This window comes from Strix uralensis, chromosome 2 (assembly GCF_047716275.1).
Source record: "Strix uralensis isolate ZFMK-TIS-50842 chromosome 2, bStrUra1, whole genome shotgun sequence".
Lineage (NCBI taxonomy): Eukaryota > Metazoa > Chordata > Aves > Strigiformes > Strigidae > Strix > Strix uralensis.
This window is the reverse complement of record NC_133973.1, coordinates 137282125-137300795: the sequence shown is the minus strand read 5'-3', so window position 1 is coordinate 137300795 and position 18671 is coordinate 137282125. Positions and strand designations below refer to the sequence as shown.

Here is an 18671-nt window from a genome sequence, read left to right as displayed (position 1 = left end):
TAAGGCACTTATACACCATGACAAAAACACTAAACTAGCATAGGAAGACATCTGTCCGTCGTGGCAACTAGTGAGCTACAAGCAAGTAACTACAGGATTTAGCGACAGAGATTTAAGACTTAAAGTTCAACAGTTTCAACAGACCCATATCTGCGCCCGTCTCCAGCTCAGCTAGTTACAAATGAACTGTTAGGTGTAAAACTACTATTCAATACCAAAATTACAGGCCAGTTGGCAAAGTATTTTTCTAATGTGTCTCATCATATTACAAGATGGTTTATGATTACACCATTGGGATTACTCAACAGTAGTCATGTTGGGAATTCAAGAGCAGTTGGTAGTGACTCTTCCAAAATGTTCATTCTTGTTATTTGTTTGAATCTCTGCTCAAAGGCTAAATGATCTACAGCCCACCAAACTGTTCAAAGGTAACAAATATGACACAGCCAAGGGCACAGGGGAGACCCAGAGGCTTCATCTGTCCAGCTGCATTTCCATGAAAGTCATCCTACAGCATCCTTCTGTTAAGGGCACTAGACAGCTCAAAGAGTTCCTGGATTAAAAAGGTCCCAAATAAAAATCACACACTGCAAGTGATTTTACTTTACTTTAAATCCTTTACAAGTTTTCTTCCCTAACTCCCTTTAATTTTTAAAGGGAACAAGTGGGAGGGAGGAACTTTCCTTTGGTCAGTGCCCACACTCACTCCTACTGACACCAGTTCATGTTTCAGAGAGTTGCCTGAGCAGCACATGAGCTTTCTCAACAAGTCAAACAGGACCTCAACCATGCAAAGATAATATTGTTATGATGAGATAAAGCTGTTGAACTTTCACTGGTAGTCACGAAAAAGCAGCCTTCTGAAAAAAAAAAATGGATATGCTATGATGAGCAATATCTTGGCACTTCATTAAAACTTGCATGCTATTTGGCAGGTGTAGTTTTGGTTAGTGCTGATAATTAAAACCTAGATGATAAACCTTTGCATGTGCTTTGCCTATTTAATGTACACACTGACAGTGAAATGTTTAGAAGACTTGAGTCAGGTGTGCACCAGGAGATTATAAGACAGTTTTCTGAATTGATTTTTCTGTGCTTAACACAGCTGAATGGTTAGCTGCCTTCCATGCTCTGAGGACTATATTTGCATACATATATATTCTATACAGCAGCAGCTTACTTACAGTAAATACAGCCCAGGAAAGAGCAGAATGGCCTCCACCATGTAACAGCAGTAAGACAGGCCCCTCCAGTCCGCTTTTGTAAATTCGAAAAGTGTATGAACAGTTAAGGACATTTCATAAACTTATTTGAAGTTACTTTGCTGAATGTAATTTGGAGTCTGCAAAACCCAACAGTGATTTGTACCCAAGGCCTCATTTCTCCCTCTCATCAAGAGGCATCTGCAAGCATAACCTGGACAAAACTTAACCCACTTTATTTAAGCTTCAAGAGTTGTTTTCCTGCTGCCCAGGTCTCCTTCTCCCTGTAATCCATGCATCTCCTGCCTGCACTCTTTTCCCCCTGTGCACAACAGTGAAATTGAACAACTAAGAGAAAAAACAAACCAGCATGCACTTTGGAGCATGTACTTTCGGAGTATTTTCTTATTATTTCCAAGGAAAAATGTCAGATAAACCAGTAAACAAGATTTTTAAGGCAATATAATTACTCGCTGGAACTTACACAGCAAAGACATTTCGTTATGATAGCTAAAGTCCCCTTACAGTATATATGCAGATGCTGAAAAATCAGTTTAACTATCACTAAAAATAATGTCACTTTGAGAAAGGCACAGAACTAGGAGTTGCGAGATCTGTGTTTAGTGTCCAAAACTGTGACCAACAGATGAGACAAGCCACTTCACCTCCTTCTGCTGCTCTCCCTCTGGTCTTGGGGTGGACAAAAGCATTCCTCTGAATCTAATCATGACAGCTGTGGTTAGGGAGGAGGCTGTTCATCGTTTTTCTGCTGAATACTGCAGTGCCCTTTGGATCTGCTGGTTGCAAACAGTTCAGGCAGGTGCTCCCTGCGCTGTTTCAGTGACAGCGAGCTGTGTCAGCTTAAAACAGCTTCATCAGCTGGGGTTTGTTCACGCAAGGAGATCTGATGGAGCAGTAACAGGTAGCTGGAGCAGAACAGTGGGCACCAACTCCATTCGTTAATTCAGCTGCTTCCACAGCACATGTCTGTCCACAACCTTTCAAAGGGGAGCTCAAGCTCTATTAAAGGTTATAGGTAGCACAATAAATCCCAAACAACTAAGATTTGCTTACATTTGGGATGCTTATGTACACCACCTAACCAAATAGGTCCATTATCCTTTTTATTTATTATTTATGAAGCCTCAGGGGTGTGCACAGCCCTTACATCAAAGGCAGACAAGGTGCGCATCATGAAGAATTCATAGGATCAATTGGATAAATGCAGTTAATAAACACAAAATAATGACAAACTGAGCAAAACAACAAGGAGAATTTTCTCATTTCAAAGCATCACATGCTACTGGCATTAGAGAAGTAATTACAAAATTGGTATTTGGAGAGAAATAGCTTGAAAGTTTGGTTTTCCTCACAGCCAAGCTAGAATATGCATGCTTAAAAACTACACCACTATTTAAACTACAAGGTTGTGTTATTTAAACACAGATTAAAATGTTTGCATTTTGTAATTAGGTCAAAAGACCTGGCAGTACCTCTCTAACCTGCTTTTGTTAGAGCTATAGGCAGAGAGTAGGACTGATGGGAAGCTTCGTCCCAGCACCTTCACACACTGTACTTGTTGGGGTGCTCCCAGTTAGCAAATGGCCTCAAAACAACGGCAGTTTGAGCATGTCAAAGAGGATGACTGCCATCAGCTGGATTAAACAGTAACTGGAAGACTGGCCAAGAAGAGTCAGCTTGAAAAGAAGTATAAAACAAACATGAACATTTGCAAAGGGGGCAGAGATCTTGGAGAGGAACCAGCTGCAGTCAGAACCCAGTTTGACAGAGAAGACTCTGATGGCATCACCACCTTGGCCAGCGAGAAGCTTCCCTGTCTGTACACCAGCTAGTGGACTGGCAATTTGGGGTGCAACAAGTAGGGACCCACAACACCTCAGGTGTATCTGTGTGACCTCCCGTGGTGCTTTCGCAGAGTCATTTGCATTAGTGGGAGCAGCATCCACATCTCCCACGGGGGATGTGCACAAGGAGGAGATTCCTCAGTCCCAGGAGAGACCACGTGCTCTTGTACCCCACACTTCTTGGGGGTGCATATGACCATGCACATATGTTTGTGTGTGTACAGGAACTTCCTGGGACTAGCTGTAGAAAGGTGTTTAGAAATTTGCAAGTATTTATTAACGTCTAAGTGTTTAGTGTCGAGGTTTATCTGTCGTACTGCTGATACCAATCCTGAACATACAGTTCACCGATTGCCACATAACTACCTGTTTGTTGTTAATAAAAAGCAATAAACAGCTTTGATCCTGATATGGTTTAAACTGTGGGAACTGATTAATATCTCCCTGCAAAATATGCTATATGTATTGGAAATACTTTTTTAAACTGATGATTACTAAAAAAGCAATGTCAGGAACTGACCTTGCTAGGTACATCTTAACTGTCAGCTGAGATAGCTCTAGTTACTGGTGCTGGTCCCTACAAAAGAAAAAATGGAATGGGAAGGGATTACATGAAAAAGCTGAAGAGAACCCCAATAAACTAAACAACACATGCTATCACCCCAGTCACTGAGAATAAGAAAAATTCAATCTGAAAAAAAGGATATATCCTTGCCAGTTTCATTTTCTACCACAACGTCCTCCATAGATTCAAAGTACTGGCTCCAAAGCACTGGCGAAAAATCACGCTTTCTTCCAGGGCTGCAAGACAAAAAAATTCAGTAAGAAAGAGGTATTTTTTAAGTCTTTCATTTAAATTGGCATACAGGATCATTATATACACTGAAGAGAACACGCTGGTGTTACACAGCAGTTTAGGACTGGAAGGAAACGATGCATTAGTGAAATTCCCATACAACTACAACATTAGCAATTTTATAGTCAGTAAGGAAATCCTCCCTTTTTTTCCCCTCTAATTGCTGCTCCTGTTGAGGGATCACAAAGATGCACAGGAAAACTAGTGGAGACACACAGAGAAGAGTATTTTCCTTGTAAAGCAGTACCAAGGAAGACTGAACAATGGTGATTTAGACTGCACAGACCTAAGCCAAGGGAAAAGAAAAAGAAGAGGGCACATCGTGCTACTGTCCCAGTACAATCTCCCAGTTTGCAATGACCCACACTGCAGTGACCCCAGGCACTTCAAAAGTCAGAGTCAAAAGTCATTAAATACCTTTGTATTTAATGGTCTTGCTCTAGCCTTAAAGCAAGCCTGATGCTGACATGACTGGGAGCACTCCAGCGCCTGGAACACAGGAAGCCATCCTAAATTTATGACTCAGCCCATGAATCATAATTAAAAAAAGATTACATCCCTCTCAGAAGTCACCTTGACACCACAGTATTGAAAAGCAGAGTGTCAGCTATTTACTGAAGATTACTACTAATTTACCACGTACTACCTGTCATGAGATTACAACTTTCCTAGAATCTCCTGTAATTTTTGGAAGAAATATCATTCAAACAGGACGTCAACCTGCCCCGAAGGCTGAGTGGCTGGTAGAAAAATCTATGGAGACAACTGAACAGTGTCGTATATAGGAGAAACTTAGAAAGACTGTTGAAAGCAGAATAAATAAAATCCACCAGGTTTAAGGGTAACAGCAGCAAGTTTTAATTACAGCTCAAGTTTCCTGGAATTTATTGCAACAGTTAAAACTTTAACATATTTGTAAACTGATCTAGTATTTAAATACTGCATGTAGGGCAACATCAGGACTGTGAAGAAAAGGAACAAGACCAAATTAGTTCAGTATATGCTTCCATATCTATCCTGCCTCAGTTAAGTATAAGGACCACGAGAACAGCATCACAATAAAGACCAATAAACACTCCTCAAGCTGCCTTCCTCCGTGTTCTTAGAGCTGCACAGGCAATTGTCTGTAATTCTGAAAATATCCTATAATAAAAACAGTTCATTAGAAAGGATGCTACCAAGTCCAGCAATGCAAGTAAAAGGTAGTGAGTCCAAAAGGCTAGTTATTTAAAGAAAAGAAATTTAATTTTAAAAAAAGGTAGATCTTTAAAAGCTGTATTTTAAATTAAAGATCATAACAGCAAGATGGCGTAACACAGATGCTGGCAGAATACTTCCACGTGACAATGGGCTTTCAGGCTCCAGTTTGCTCCAGGCTTTGCATTCATTCCCAGGTTGCTGTAATTCCTTTAGAAGTCATAATCTACCCATACAGAAATACTGCTTTTCTGTCATCACAATTAAAAAAAAAAAAAAAAAATGAAAAAACCACGAAGGTAAAATCTGGCCAAACATACCCCAATCACTGGAGATTTCTGGATGCCCAATGTCTAACCAGCACAAACTAGGGAGCTAGAGCCCAGAAGCAAGATTTCTTTTTCCATCACATCATTTGCCAAATACTGATGAACAAGCACTGCACAGGCAAGAAAGTCGTAACGGTGGACACCGAGGGAAGAGAAGGTGCTTTGGAGACAGACCAGAACTATTGTGTTAAAAGAGGACTCGGTGTGATAAAAGATTTGGATGTCGGTGCTAGCCGTGGACTGCTTCGTGTCTAGTAACTCATTCTACCTGGAAAGGCTTCCTCCTTTTGTATATGCTGGCTTCTGCCTGACAGTGCTCCGCAAGCCCGGGGAATAATACCTGAATAGAGGCAGTAAAAAAAATGGCCTGGTTTTCCCAGTAAGAGATTTCCAAAAGGTGAATCACAGTCTTTATTCCCCATAAGCAGCGAGACTCATCTCTTTATAAGAAGGATAATTTCTGCTGCAGTTTGTTGACAGGTCCATCATAAAGCACTGCAACAAATTACGCCTTAAATTAGCTGCTCCTGTAGTACTAATGTCAGGTCACATCCAGCACCTTAGGGAATGCAATTCCCCTAAATTACTGGGTGAATGCAGAAGACCTGTTCTGCGGCCATCGTATAAACCAGAACTCTCAAAGGTGCCCAGTTGACAAACCCATTTACTTTTTGCTTCCATCAAAAGGTGCAGCTGTGCCCTCTCCTTGTATCCCCATTACTAACAAAAGGCTCTGCAATCAGATTTTTCCTGATGACTCAGTTGATGCAAAATCTGTTTCTCAGGCTGATATTCACTCAGTAAGGCTAAAAGAGTAGTGCTTAATTTTGGCAGTGACATAATTAGGCTAGATTTGAGCCCAGTATACAGGATGAGTAACAGTGCACCATTTTAACAGGCTTTTTGCACTTCAACTCTTCTGGGGGAGGCAATCAGCACAGAATATTAAAATCAAGCATGGGCGTGGGGGGTGAAAGACCTTCACAGAAGAAAAATCTCCTCTGTTGAAGGAAGTTTCTCCTGAATTCTTGACTTCCTAAAGAAATAGAAAGGAACAGACAAAGCAGCTTTTCAATTCTGTAGAAACAAAACTACTATTTCCCCTGATATTTCTAGAATATGAAACATGAAACAACCACCACCTGAACGGTCCAAATTCTCTTCTGTGGGTTTCCAGACTTCAGTATTGCTCTTGTCAAGTTTCAGTTAAATAAAATGAGATGTCACACACCTACGTAAATCCAGAAAATATTAATCTCTTTTACTGCCTCAACTTCATCTTCCTCCAATTAAAGAAAAAATACCACATTCAAACCTTAGCCTTGCAAAGAATGCTGTAGATCAGGAAGAACAAAGTGAAGTAATATCAAGATGACAAGGTGTCATAATATTGTGGAGAACCAAGCACACCTGCACGGGTGTCCAAGTGTCCAAGGAAGGGAGACAACATTTGCTGTGACACCAATATAACATCCTGCTAGGAAAAAAATAAACACAAAAACTCCCAGTGCAGGTCAAGATTAAAATAACACTAATGCTGGATTTCATAAGTAAGAATTTGGTATGAAATACAGAAAATTGGTATATTGATAAGAGCTTCAAGCTACCTGACTTACAATTGGTTTATCTTCTAGGACCACAAGAATCAGTGTGATGAAACAGCAAAGGTCCATCCAGCTCTGCAATGTGTCACCGAGAGATGCCAGCTCAGACAGCGCTCTGGAAAGGGTTAAGCAGGGAACAGGGTATGACCTGCCTCCAAATTTTCACTATTAGCAGGATGGGATCTCCAGAGGCTGCATCCCCAGCACTGTGTTGCATTAAAGGAGGGCAGTTTCCATGAGCTCATCACATAAAATACAAGTCACTTCCAGCCAGAGCTACTTCCACAACATCTGTGACAACAGTGCCACGATTTAATTAGGCTTTGAGCAAAAAGGATTACTTCTGTTTGCTTTTAAACCCACACTATGATAATGTTTGCCTGTTCTTCTCTACAATATTAATGACTGTATACACCCCTATCATATTTCCCTTGCCTGGGCCATGTGTTTCTCAAGCTGAGAGTCCTACTCTATTGATTGTCTCCTCGCCTGGAAGCCACCCCAGCCCCGATCACGCTCTCTCTGTACCATTTCTGGTTCTTTCTGGAGATGGAGAGAACTGCCCACAGCTTGGATGATTTCCCTTCTCTGATCTTTGAATAGGTAGGATGTGCTGTGAGTGACAAATTTGATCACCCTTTTAAAATGCAGCATTTCAGTGCAGTCAGACTTTCCCAAAGCTTATTACGGCTGGTTTTAGGTTTGACTGTCCTGAGTAATTCCAGGTGATTAGCAAATATTGTCATCTGCCTGGCTACAACCCTTCCAACATAACCCAAAAATCTGGTAAAGCAGGGACTCCCTGGTAACCTCCCCTGTAGTGTCAGACGAGAAAGTTTGTAAGTGGACTCTCTTACCCATAAGGGAGGCAGAACGTGGGGAAATCCTGGTGCAAGTGGCTGATTAACTGTATCAGGACAGATGAAAAGCTTTGGTTGTGTGACAAATTAATCCACTTTCGAAGCAGGGTTACAGTATGGACAGCCACTATTACACAAGACAAGGGAACACAGTAGCCTGTTGACTAGTGCAAGGACATTCAATTTGTATCGTGTAAGAGAGGTATGAAATCACATGAATCATCAATAGCACAAATTTGGGATATTTAGCATCAAAATTAATCATAACGAAAAGCAAGAAATTAGCTTCTCGCAGTTGCACACAAATGCTACAAGCCCAAACTGCAACAACGTGAAATAAAAGTGACAGCTTGAGCTGTCACTGATGACATCAAGCTCACGATCTGTCACAAAAGCCGTGTCATAGTTTCTACCAGCAAGCACAGAGTTTTAAGCATTCAGGACTGCCAGAGGGAATATTAAGCACAGCACTAACCAAAATCAGCTACCGATAGCCAAGCCACACAGAAAACATTCATTAATCCTGCATTGGCAAGAGCAGGTGGAGAGGGACTCGGCGCTGTTCCTTTTCTGACAGATGAAGAACAGATCTCAAAATGAACGAAGCAAAGTCACGTACCCAGGCACAAGGCAAGAAACCGCATTAATGGGATGGGGCACACAGTCCTGTCATTCACAGTCTCCAGAAAGCCAGTGGTTTGTTGGCTGACTGCATACACCAAAGTGAGAGCACGGTGACCCCGGTCATGGCGTGACTCTCAGGCATCTAAGGACAACTTCAACTTGGAGCACAAACTGTACTACTACTGCATGAGGCACTGGTGCTGCCATGTCTGGAATATCACAGAATCATTCAGGTTGGAAAAGCCCCTCGGGATCATCGAGTCCAACCCTCAGCCCAACTCTACAAAGTTCTCCCCTACCCCACATCCCCCAACATCTCATCCAAACGGCCCTTAAACAGACCCAGGGAGGGGGACTCCACCCCCTCCCTGGGCAGCCCATTCCACTCTCTGACCACTCTTGCTGGGAAACGTTTTTCCTCATGCCCAGTCTGAACATCCCCTGTTGCAGTTTAAAGCCGTTCCCTCTTGTTCTGTCACTAATTCCCTGGGAGAAGAGACCAGCACCAACCTCTCTACAACGTCCTTTCAGGGAGCTGTAGAGAGTGATGAGGTCTCCCCTCAGCCTTCTCCTCCTCACACCGAACAGTCCCAGCTCCTTCAATCTCTCCTCACAGGATTTATTCTCCAGGCCCTTCCCCAGCCTCGTTGCCCTCCTCTGCCCTCGCTCCAGCCCCTCGAGATCTCTCTCGTATTGAGGTGCCCAAAACTGGACACAACACTCCAGGTGTGGCCTCACCAGTGCAGAGCACAGGGGGACTATCACCTCCCTGCTTCTGCTGGTCACACTATTGCTGATCCAAGCCAGGATGCCATTGGCTTTCTTGGCCACCTGGGCACACTGCTGGCTCCTGTTCAGCTGCTGGTCAATTAGACAATATGTCAATTGTCAATATGACCTGCAGCTAGGTCAATAATTTAAGGGTATAACTGAAGAGGACTCAAAGAAGTGTAGAAATAATCAAGACTGGAAAATAGGGCATATAACAAGAAGCTTTACAGAGCCCGATCTGGTTAAACACAATGTCAGTACTGACGTGGGGTGGGGTGGTGGTGGAGTTTTAACGGGTAAACTAAGTTAACGTCATCTCAGCTGCTGAGATTGAAGGGGATTTTTAGCTCTTTTTCTCAAGCAGATGTTTTCATGAGATCAGATAACCTGGAGAGCTTGGTACCAGTCTCAAGCCTCTTAGGTTGACCTGAAGCAGCTTTCTGCTGGAACTGGCACACAAACAGAAAAGGCAACCCTCCAGTTACTGGGAACGCTGACAGTCACTGTAAGGCAGACTAAACCTGTGAGGCAAGTGAAGAAGCCATCCCCTTGCTTCCTCATTCCTCGACATTTAACCACTCCCTGTGAACAGATCTAGCTGAAAACAAAAATGGTTTTCATAGAATCACAGAATGGTTCGGGTTGAAAGGGACCTTAAAGATCATCTCATCCACCTCCCCCGCCACGAGCAGAGGCATCTTTCACTAGAGCAGGTTGTTCAAAGCCCTGTCCAACCTGGCCTTGAACATTTCCAATGATGGGACATCCACAACTGCTCTGATCTTCTCAGGATCTGTTCCTTACCTGGCTAACTGTGAGGCCACCCAAACACAGCACAATGGAGAAGATGAAGACAAGTAGCAGGACAGTAGGAGACAGATTACTCCTTTCAGTAGCAGCACAAATCCACACAGGGTAGGGCCTGATCACACTGATATAATCTGAATTTGAGAAGCAATTATTGACTGAAATGGTGAAACTTTGCTCAGTTTCACAAAGGCTGTCCATAATTCCTAAGCAAAAATGAGGTTAGATTGCTCAACTTTCCACTCGGCTTGGGGAAAATCTGAATGTGAAATAAAAACAACCACAAAACCCAACAAGGGCACAACCAAAAGACTTACGAGTGTTTTTGTATCTCCTTCCAATGCCATTTCTGACAGCAGAGATCCAACGCAAGCACTACTGCTAGAGTTTTCAGGCAAGAGGCAGGCAGATGCTAACACCAAGACAGATCCATGGAGAACATCTCATGGAATGGAAGAGGAACCTGTGAAATCAGAGCCGAGCCCTTCTCTGGGAACTTGCCACTCTACTTCTTGCTGTACTATTTGATTTAGTGGCATTAGTGAACGCTTCAGTTTCAGCTTAACAAGAGTTAACACCTTCAGAGAAAATGTTAGTAGTTGCGTGTCAAATATGAAATATCTGGGAAAAATATGTAACAGAAATCCTATGTTTGTGGGGGAATTGGAGCAGAAAGTGGAGCTGGGAATTAAAAACTATTGGCACCTCTGATGCAAATACATGTAGATTGTCATTTAAAGCAAAATACTTGCCTCCAAACAATGCTGGGGAAACATAAGTGACCTCTGATTTAATACTGAACCCCAAAAAGGGCAGAATAAACATGTAATTTTCCACAAACCACCTGGCGACCGCAGGAGGCTGGGCAGTGGCTGATTTCAGAGAAACATTTCTCTAAAGAAAAGAATTAGTATCTTTGTTATTTTTCCTAAAGCTTCTTTTTTTAGCGATACATCAACACACATTCAAAATTAGAAGCAAGCCTAATAAACAGCAGCTGTGATTTTGCACCTTCCTATGCTGAAGCAGTATTCTGCTGACCAAATATTTAAACTGACAGAACTAATTACTGCTTTTTAAAGTATCCGGCAGACCAAAACAGAAATGGATCCAACATAATAACTTTTCTAGAATGATCCTCAAACTCCAAGCCAGCCAGCCAGCATATTAAACTGGAATCACAAAACAAATTCTGGGCACCCTCTACAGCTAGTTTTATCCTATTGTGCAGTTTGTCCTCTTTATCACATACTGAAAATGTGCACATACTGCAAGCGATCCCAGAGCAACAGGAGCCCACGCGGCTCAACAAATCTCTCACCACTTTTTAAAGGGGTTTTCATTCAGGTATTTTCCTAAAAAGAAAAAAAAAAAAAGGTTGTACCAAGCAGGGAGAACCATTTTTAGAAATGCCTTTTTTTGCTGACTGAATCCCTGTTTAAAACTACTAATGCAGTTAAAGAACAGCACATGTATCAATCAAGACACTTAATTCTTGCACCATATTTGAACCTGGCCAAAACAAATCAAACATAATCTATATGGAAGAACTGCCATAGTTGACAGGCTCTATTTAAAAATTCTAAAAATTGACAAGGACAGTATTTTAAGTTCTGCCTTGAAGATACTGAATACATAAAATGTTTCTTTATTAAAAAGGTTTCAGGGGAAAAAAAATTGCTTAGAAAAGGAGGAATCTGTTTAAATTGTCATGATCGAATTACACAGATCTGATCCAATCAAGCCCTTCTAGATAATTAAAAGACCTTAGGAGATTGTACATAATTTTTATTCACGTATTGGAGAAGAACAGCAAATTCTTCTTCATTTCCAAATCCCATCCAGATCCTCAGCTCCGAATAAGCTAGTTCCGTAAGCAACCTAGTGAAAAGACATAAAAATAAGACCACACATGCAGCAGCTGCTACAGATGTCAGGAGCTGCTACTGTAGGTCTCAGTCCTTTTGGTTCACTAGGGATTTTGCAAACTTCATTATTCGATTTCCCCAAAGAATTCTGACCATAAAGTTTGATTTTATCTCAATTTCAACCGGGTGATTCAAACAAATCACTTTCAATACGCAGGCAATTTCAAACACAACCTTAGACAACTTTGCTCCTTAAAATAAATGGACATTACAAAATGAACTTTAAGTTCCTCTCAGTGGCGCGAGTTTCACGTACTGCTCGAGCCGAAGAGAAGCACCATCTTCCTTTAAAACCAGCCTTTTGGTAACATCATTCAGTTGGACAATTCTGTTGGAGAGCACTTAACTACAGGCAGGAGAGCGCTGCGCTAGCAAAGGCGGGTATTGCTGGAACGCTGCACACACACGTGTGTGTCTGCAGGCAGGAGGGGGCTGTAATTTAGAGGAAGCAAGGTAGCAGAAATCAATGCGATGTGCTGTAAAATACGATGAAATTCTAAGCGTACATCTTGTGCTACCACAAAAGCCCGTCAAAACTATGTTGCAGCAGCCATTTTAACTATCCAGTGGTTTTACTGAAATATTAATATCAGTGTTGCACACAATCAAGGATTCAACGTCCCTACTGTTTGCGTTTTCACGTGTGTCATTAATATACAACTGGAAGCGTGGAAGAGGCTGCAGCTGCAAGCAGAGCTGAGATTCAGAGCGAGGAGCAGAGCACTCGGCCTCGTGTGACAGTCCCACGGGCACAGCACAGCTATTTGCTTCGGCCACTTTGACTTCTCCATTAAAGAGACATAAGGAAACGATCGTACTGGAAAATGGCAAAAAAGAATAAAATGAAAGAAAAAAAAAAAAGAGAGAAACAAGTCTATTTTCACAGATTTCAATGCAGTAATAGGTGCCATTTTATTACAAACTACTGAAACATGTATTAAGCTTTTAACAATATATTACCAAAAAGATGTAAGACTATTTTGGTTAAGAAGTCCTCAGTATATATGGCAAAAGCTTCTTTTCAAAACAAATAATTTCAGAGTAAGCTTGAAAATGATGTTTTGAAGAAAGCATCCTACCCCATAACTTGCCTTTCCAGTCAAGGATGAGTGAAGCTTGAGAAATCTCAGTGCTGCAGTAAATTATTTTTCTATTTTCCTACAGCAATCTCACTTGCTCCACCCTCTGCTTCTTATGATCTGCTTTCAGCCACACCATACAGGCCATTAACATGACCTGCTTGCTGATAAAAAATAAGGAATAAAAAAAGAGCACCCAACACACCAATCAGAGGATGGGTACATACGAAGCAAAGCATTTAGCCAGGGAAAAATCAGCTTGCCAGCACTGTTGGATATTAAGTTTAAACCCATTTTAATGGCCCTGCTTCCGATTCAAGAAATTCAAAGCACAGAAATAAAATAGATTTATAAACATGAGATGCTTAACACAGCAAACAAATGTTTCTCTAAGTTTAATTATTTTAGTTCCCCGTAACAGTTTGAATTTTAAAGGACTATTTCAGCACAGCCTTGCACATTTGCCAGCACCATAAGTCACACTCTTATTTTTCTCTGTATAATTAATCACATTCTCTTTTGGTGGCCTGACTATGGAATCTTGCACTTGTATTGAACTGAATCCTAATAAGACTAAACTTAGCTAAGCCTAAGCTAAACCTAGGTAGAAATAACTTACATGAACACAGACAAGGTGCAAGCAGCCACACAGATCTGTAGCCCACAACCTGAGCAGGGGAGCAGTCACACCACACACATAAAAACCAGCTCTGCGGAGATGTATGAATGGAGTTATCATCTACAAACGTAGATGAAATAATCTTTCCAGTTCACAGGTGTGTGAAAGCCTCCGGTGATGTTCCATGTCCAGTTCTGGGCACTGCTTACCAAAAATAAAAGCACAGCTTAAGACGAGGAGAGATCAGAAATCTTGGGGGAAGAAGAAAAGGTTAAAGAAACAAGTATTGAGTCTACAGACTAATCAGGTTCAAAAGCAAGGGTCTAGATGACGCCACCATCCAGCCACCCTTAGCTCCTGCCAGCTCCATCAGCAACCAGAGACAAGTAAATGATACAATTGCACGAACGTAGGTTGACAAGTTTGATCCCATGCAGTCCTGGCATTTGAACGCGTTGACTGAAAATCTGAGCCAAAGCTTCTGGTACACCAGCATCCATTACCCACGCTCCATCTTCAGACAAATGTTGGAGCTCTCCTACACACCACCCTACCCACACGGAAAGGACAGTCAACACCTATTTAAGAAGCCACCTCACCAGCCTGCCAGATCTCCCTTCCAGCCCTCCTTTGCAACAACAGCCATAAAAGTGTCTACGGCACGACAGCTTCACCTCACCATTATTTGTACTTCGCTGCCTCTGTATTCCACTTCTTCTTGTCTCTTTTTTACGCGTAAATCACAAGTCTCTCCGGATGAGGCTGTTCTCCTGTCAGATGTGCAGTGCCTCACACAGCAGGAACATCACCCGTAAAGGGATTTACTCGATGTCAGAGCAGTAAACCAAAAATACAACTGTGCCATGCCACTACAATGTGATTATGAACTATTCCCTGCTGCTTCGAAGGGGAAGGGCAGGGGAATTTTTGATCCTTAACCGCAACACCGGGTTTCATATCAGGGCTTTCAGAAAGTATTTGAAAGGGAAAAAAAGAGGTTTATAGAGTTATAGAACAATAGTAAACAAACTTCCCTACAAAAACATTTCCCTAACAGACAACATTCAAAAACCCTCCGAAGATCAGCAAGATGGGAGGCATTACATAAATTACTATTATAGGATTGCTACTAATGAGCTCTGCACAAGCATAAATATTACTGAACTGCAAAAAAACCCCACGGGCATACATCATAAAATCCATTTAAAAATCCCTGGAAATGCTCAGCTGTAAGTTGTTTACCTGTGATGAGTAAGTGAAGCAACAAATATCATGGAGGTTTTGTCAGCACCTCATTAAGTTCATAACTTAATAGCCTTTACTTTTGTCTATTTTCCTAATAAAAATTATCACAAGGATGGATTTTCAGAAACGACAACACTGACGTGGAAAATACATCCTGCAGCATGGAATCATTTTGCAAGAACACAGCCAATTAGAGGCACATGAAAAACACATCAGCTCCTGATCTCGCAGCAGAGCGCTGATCACCCTTACGTTGCAGGAAATTAATTTTTGACTTTTTAGTTAACATGGAGACACCTGCCTTCATGAAATAACTGACAGAAGCTGACACCAGCAGCAAGACAAACTGCAAACTGATTTTCATCCTGTTTAAGGCCACCTTAACACTAATGTTGGAAGGTTTTATGTTTATTATTAAAGTAGGAATACCAAACTGAACAGGCAGTGTGTCGTGGTGTTTGCTTATAGTGCCATCATTGTATGTGCTGCCGAATGGAAAGAATTAGACAGGGTGCTAACAAAGTTTACAATGCACGAAACCAGTATAAAGTATATTCAGAATTACCCAAAATAACCGCAAGGGGTGAGACTCTTTTAAGTTAAACAGGATAAAACAAGAGGAAGAAATAAAAACTTTATTTCTTCACCTAAAACAGAAAACTCGTGTGTTTGGCAGACTTTGTACAACGTAAGGATTTGCTAGGTTAACTCTGTTCTGAACAGAGCCAGCATGATTAAATAGTATCTTTAACATTAAATCTAGCCTTATATGTACCACGTAGCCTTCAGCACACTCCTGTGAAATCCAAGAATCTCAAAACAAACAGGTGAACTGGTGGTTTAGTGACTTGCTCACAACCCCACCGGTTCAACACAACATCAGGAAACAGAGCCCACCAAGTCCCAGCTCTCAATTTCAGATAGCCAAGAGATACAGGAGAGCAGACAGCCGTCCTGAGAGCGAGCAACCCCCTCTGAAAGTCATTCAAAACTGCTTCTTTCCAATTTCTATGCCTATTTCTATACTAACAGTACAAATTAATCTTCAATTTTTTTGCTTAGCCTCAGCGCCATGCCATTAAACACTTACATGAAGCTTAGCTTTAAAATAATTCATATTAAGTATTTGATGATTTGTTAGTATTATTTCATATATTAACTACATCAATTGTATTATATCTATCCAAATATAAAATAAATAATAAGATGTGAAATAAATGTTTTGAAACTATGCTTTAAAGGAGAGGACAAATAGTCCTCTCCCATGCATAAATACCTAAACAGTTTATTTCAGTCACAGTGGAGTAGCTGTCTTTTTCATTATTTCTTTTAGTTATCTGATTTCATGCATCAAGGCAAAGGAGATTTCCTGTAGGAATTGGAGGATATTTTTATCCTCCAAATAGAGCACGTCGTATCGTGCAGGCACTGTGCAGCGCACACCTGGACCTCGCAGAGGCTAGCTCTCACGCAGAGGCTGGCGTTCCTCCAGAGGATCAACCCCTGGGCTTTGTCACCATCCAGACCTCAGATTTTGTACTTTCACAATCAGCGACGTACGAGAAGTCATATAGCCCTGAAAACACCTTTTCTCTAGAGTTAATAAAATCTCCACATTTTCGCCGTTCTGCTTAAATTTACACCTTTGCACAGGGCTGCGAAGTGTCCTGTTCAGCACCCTGAGACCGCACGTCTCCTGAGCTCAAGTCCCCACGATTACTGCCAGCTTCCTTTGCTTCACCCTGCAACTAGAACTTCCCTCCCTACAATCTAGCCATAACCCTGCTGCAAGATCATCTTGCTCTCCTTTAACCATAATTAGGTACCTGCTTGGAATATGAGCTTCCCCTCACACCTTTGGAGGTGAAATTACTAAATTCCCTTTAAAGCCACCCCATTTACAATCCATTTTCTCCCTCTGACTCATTGCTAGAGAATAAAGCTTTTGCCCAGGTTGTTCTTGTCCAGCCAGTCCTCTTCAGTCGCCATCCACACAGCCAGACCCTGGTCAATCTTCTCTCACAGTTTCCAAAACATGTTCTTGCTCCTGCTTCAAAGATTTGACATCTGTACCAGGCTATCCCAGATTTTCCATCATCTGAAGCAGGGGTTTAAGTCACTTGGCAGAGCTCACCTACTGCACAGCTTCACATGAGTGTCTGCTACTGAGAAATAACATTTAAATACACTGCTCTCCCCCCACCATGCTTTCACCGACTCTGAGGTACCACCCAGACAAATCACGACGCGTTCAAACACAGATGGCAAAAGGACTCAGTGAAAAGGGCTGCTGAAGAGCAATCCCAGCACCAGCCACCTCCCCCTAGCACTGAGGATACTCTTCGTGCAGTAACACCTTTGCCTGCCTCCTTGCCAGGGAGAGGCGGCTGGAGAAGCCCTGTCCCGACTCTCCTCTCCTGGGGCACTGGGGGAACAATCCAGCACAGGGCAGGGCCAGTCCGGGGACCTGATGGCCTCTCGCATCATGTCACCGTCCAGGAAGACCCACCACACTGCTGGCCACCCCCACAGAAAGATCCCCTCACCCTAAACCCCCCAGCAAATAGCACCCGCTTTTCTCCCTTTCCCTGCCAGCTCCCCCAAGCACAAGCACCCCACCCACGAAGTTCCCTTTCCCACAGACACTCCCCACCACCCCCCCAATACTCAGCACCCACATCCTCAAATATCCCAGCAGCAAACACCCCAGCTCCCAATTCCCCCCAGCAACAAATAAACCATCCCCTAAAGTACACCCCTAGCTCCACTCAGGGCAAAGCACCCCCTCTGTACAGGGCACCCCAACCTCCCCACACAAGGGTGGCCCCTCTCCCCTCTGCTGCCACCTTCCAGCAAACAGGACCTCCCGCCCCTAACCCCCCCCCCCCCAATAACGAGCACCCCTCCCCATCCAGAGCCCCCAGTAACGAGCACCCCGTCCCTCCAGAGCTCCCCCAATAACAAGCCCCCCATGACAGCCAGCCAGACCCCCAGGCCCACAGCAACGAGCATCCCTCACCCCCCAGCACCCTTCCCCCGCCGCTGTTAGCGTCTTTCCCCTTCTGCCTCCCCCACCCCGGTCCCCTCAGCCGCCTCCACCCTTCCCCCACCTACCCCATGCGCATCTTGGAGCCGGACTGGCCGCCGCCACCGGGCAAAGGGGGCCGCGGCGGGAGGCGACCCAGGTGCAACTGCTTCTCCAGGGCCGACATAACGACGAACGAGAACACCGACACACAAGCACACACCGCAAACAACCCTTTCCCCCCCTCCCCAAGCCGCCCCCGCCGCCGCCGCCGCCAACCCCCGCTCCGCGCCGCCCCACCGGAAGCGGCCTCCCCCCGACAGCGCCGCCGCGCGGCACCACGGGAAGAGCAGCCCGCCCCTGCCGGCACCCGTAGCGCCCTCCCGTGGCCTTCTGGGAAATGTAGTCAGCATACCCGTAAGGTGCCGCTGGGTCGCGGTGCATGACGGGAGTTGTAGTCCCGGAAGTGCCGCTCGGCGCCCTCTGAGGGGCGCGTCCCGCTCCCGCCGAGGCGGCGGTTGGCAGGCGGTGGCACAGCCTGAGGCGAGGCGGGATGCGGCAGAGGAAGCCCAGAGCGATCGCTCCGCCGGCGGCGGGCTCCCGGCGGAGGGGAGGTGGGCCGCGGGTGGGACGGGAGGCGGCGGTGACGGTTGGGAGCGC

At 43.7% G+C, this 18671-nt stretch overlaps 2 protein-coding genes across 23 annotated transcripts in view; one reads left to right on the top strand and one right to left on the bottom strand.

Annotated features, from left to right (window-relative positions):
- PPME1 (protein phosphatase methylesterase 1) overlaps positions 1 to 18267 on the bottom strand; it is a 34878-nt gene extending 16611 nt beyond the window's left edge. For 5 of the 8 annotated variants that reach the window (XR_012627788.1, XR_012627790.1, XR_012627787.1 and 2 more), the window contains exons 1-3: positions 18101 to 18267; positions 3775 to 3868; positions 1185 to 1277 (exon numbers count right to left, since the gene is read on the bottom strand). Coding sequence is in view for 1 of the 8 variants with exons in the window: in XM_074860583.1 (XP_074716684.1) it covers positions 1185 to 1277; positions 3775 to 3868; positions 18101 to 18198 (285 nt within the window). In the remaining 7 variants the exon portion in view is untranslated. Of the gene's footprint in view, positions 1 to 1184; positions 1278 to 3774; positions 3869 to 4340; positions 4376 to 10432; positions 10579 to 11384; positions 13342 to 18100 lie in introns of those variants that run through there. The other 3 variants (XR_012627791.1, XR_012627792.1, XR_012627793.1) reach the window with 3 other exon arrangements.
- A 200-nt stretch (positions 18268 to 18467) lies between these two features.
- Positions 18468 to 18671, top strand: part of LOC141939896 (putative mitochondrial transporter UCP3) — a 56822-nt gene continuing 56618 nt past the window's right edge. For all 15 annotated transcript variants that reach the window (XR_012627782.1, XR_012627781.1, XR_012627783.1 and 12 more), the window contains exon 1: positions 18468 to 18625. Coding sequence is in view for 10 of the 15 variants with exons in the window: in XM_074860561.1 (XP_074716662.1) it covers positions 18565 to 18625 (61 nt within the window). In the remaining 5 variants the exon portion in view is untranslated. The remainder of the gene's footprint in view (positions 18626 to 18671) is intronic.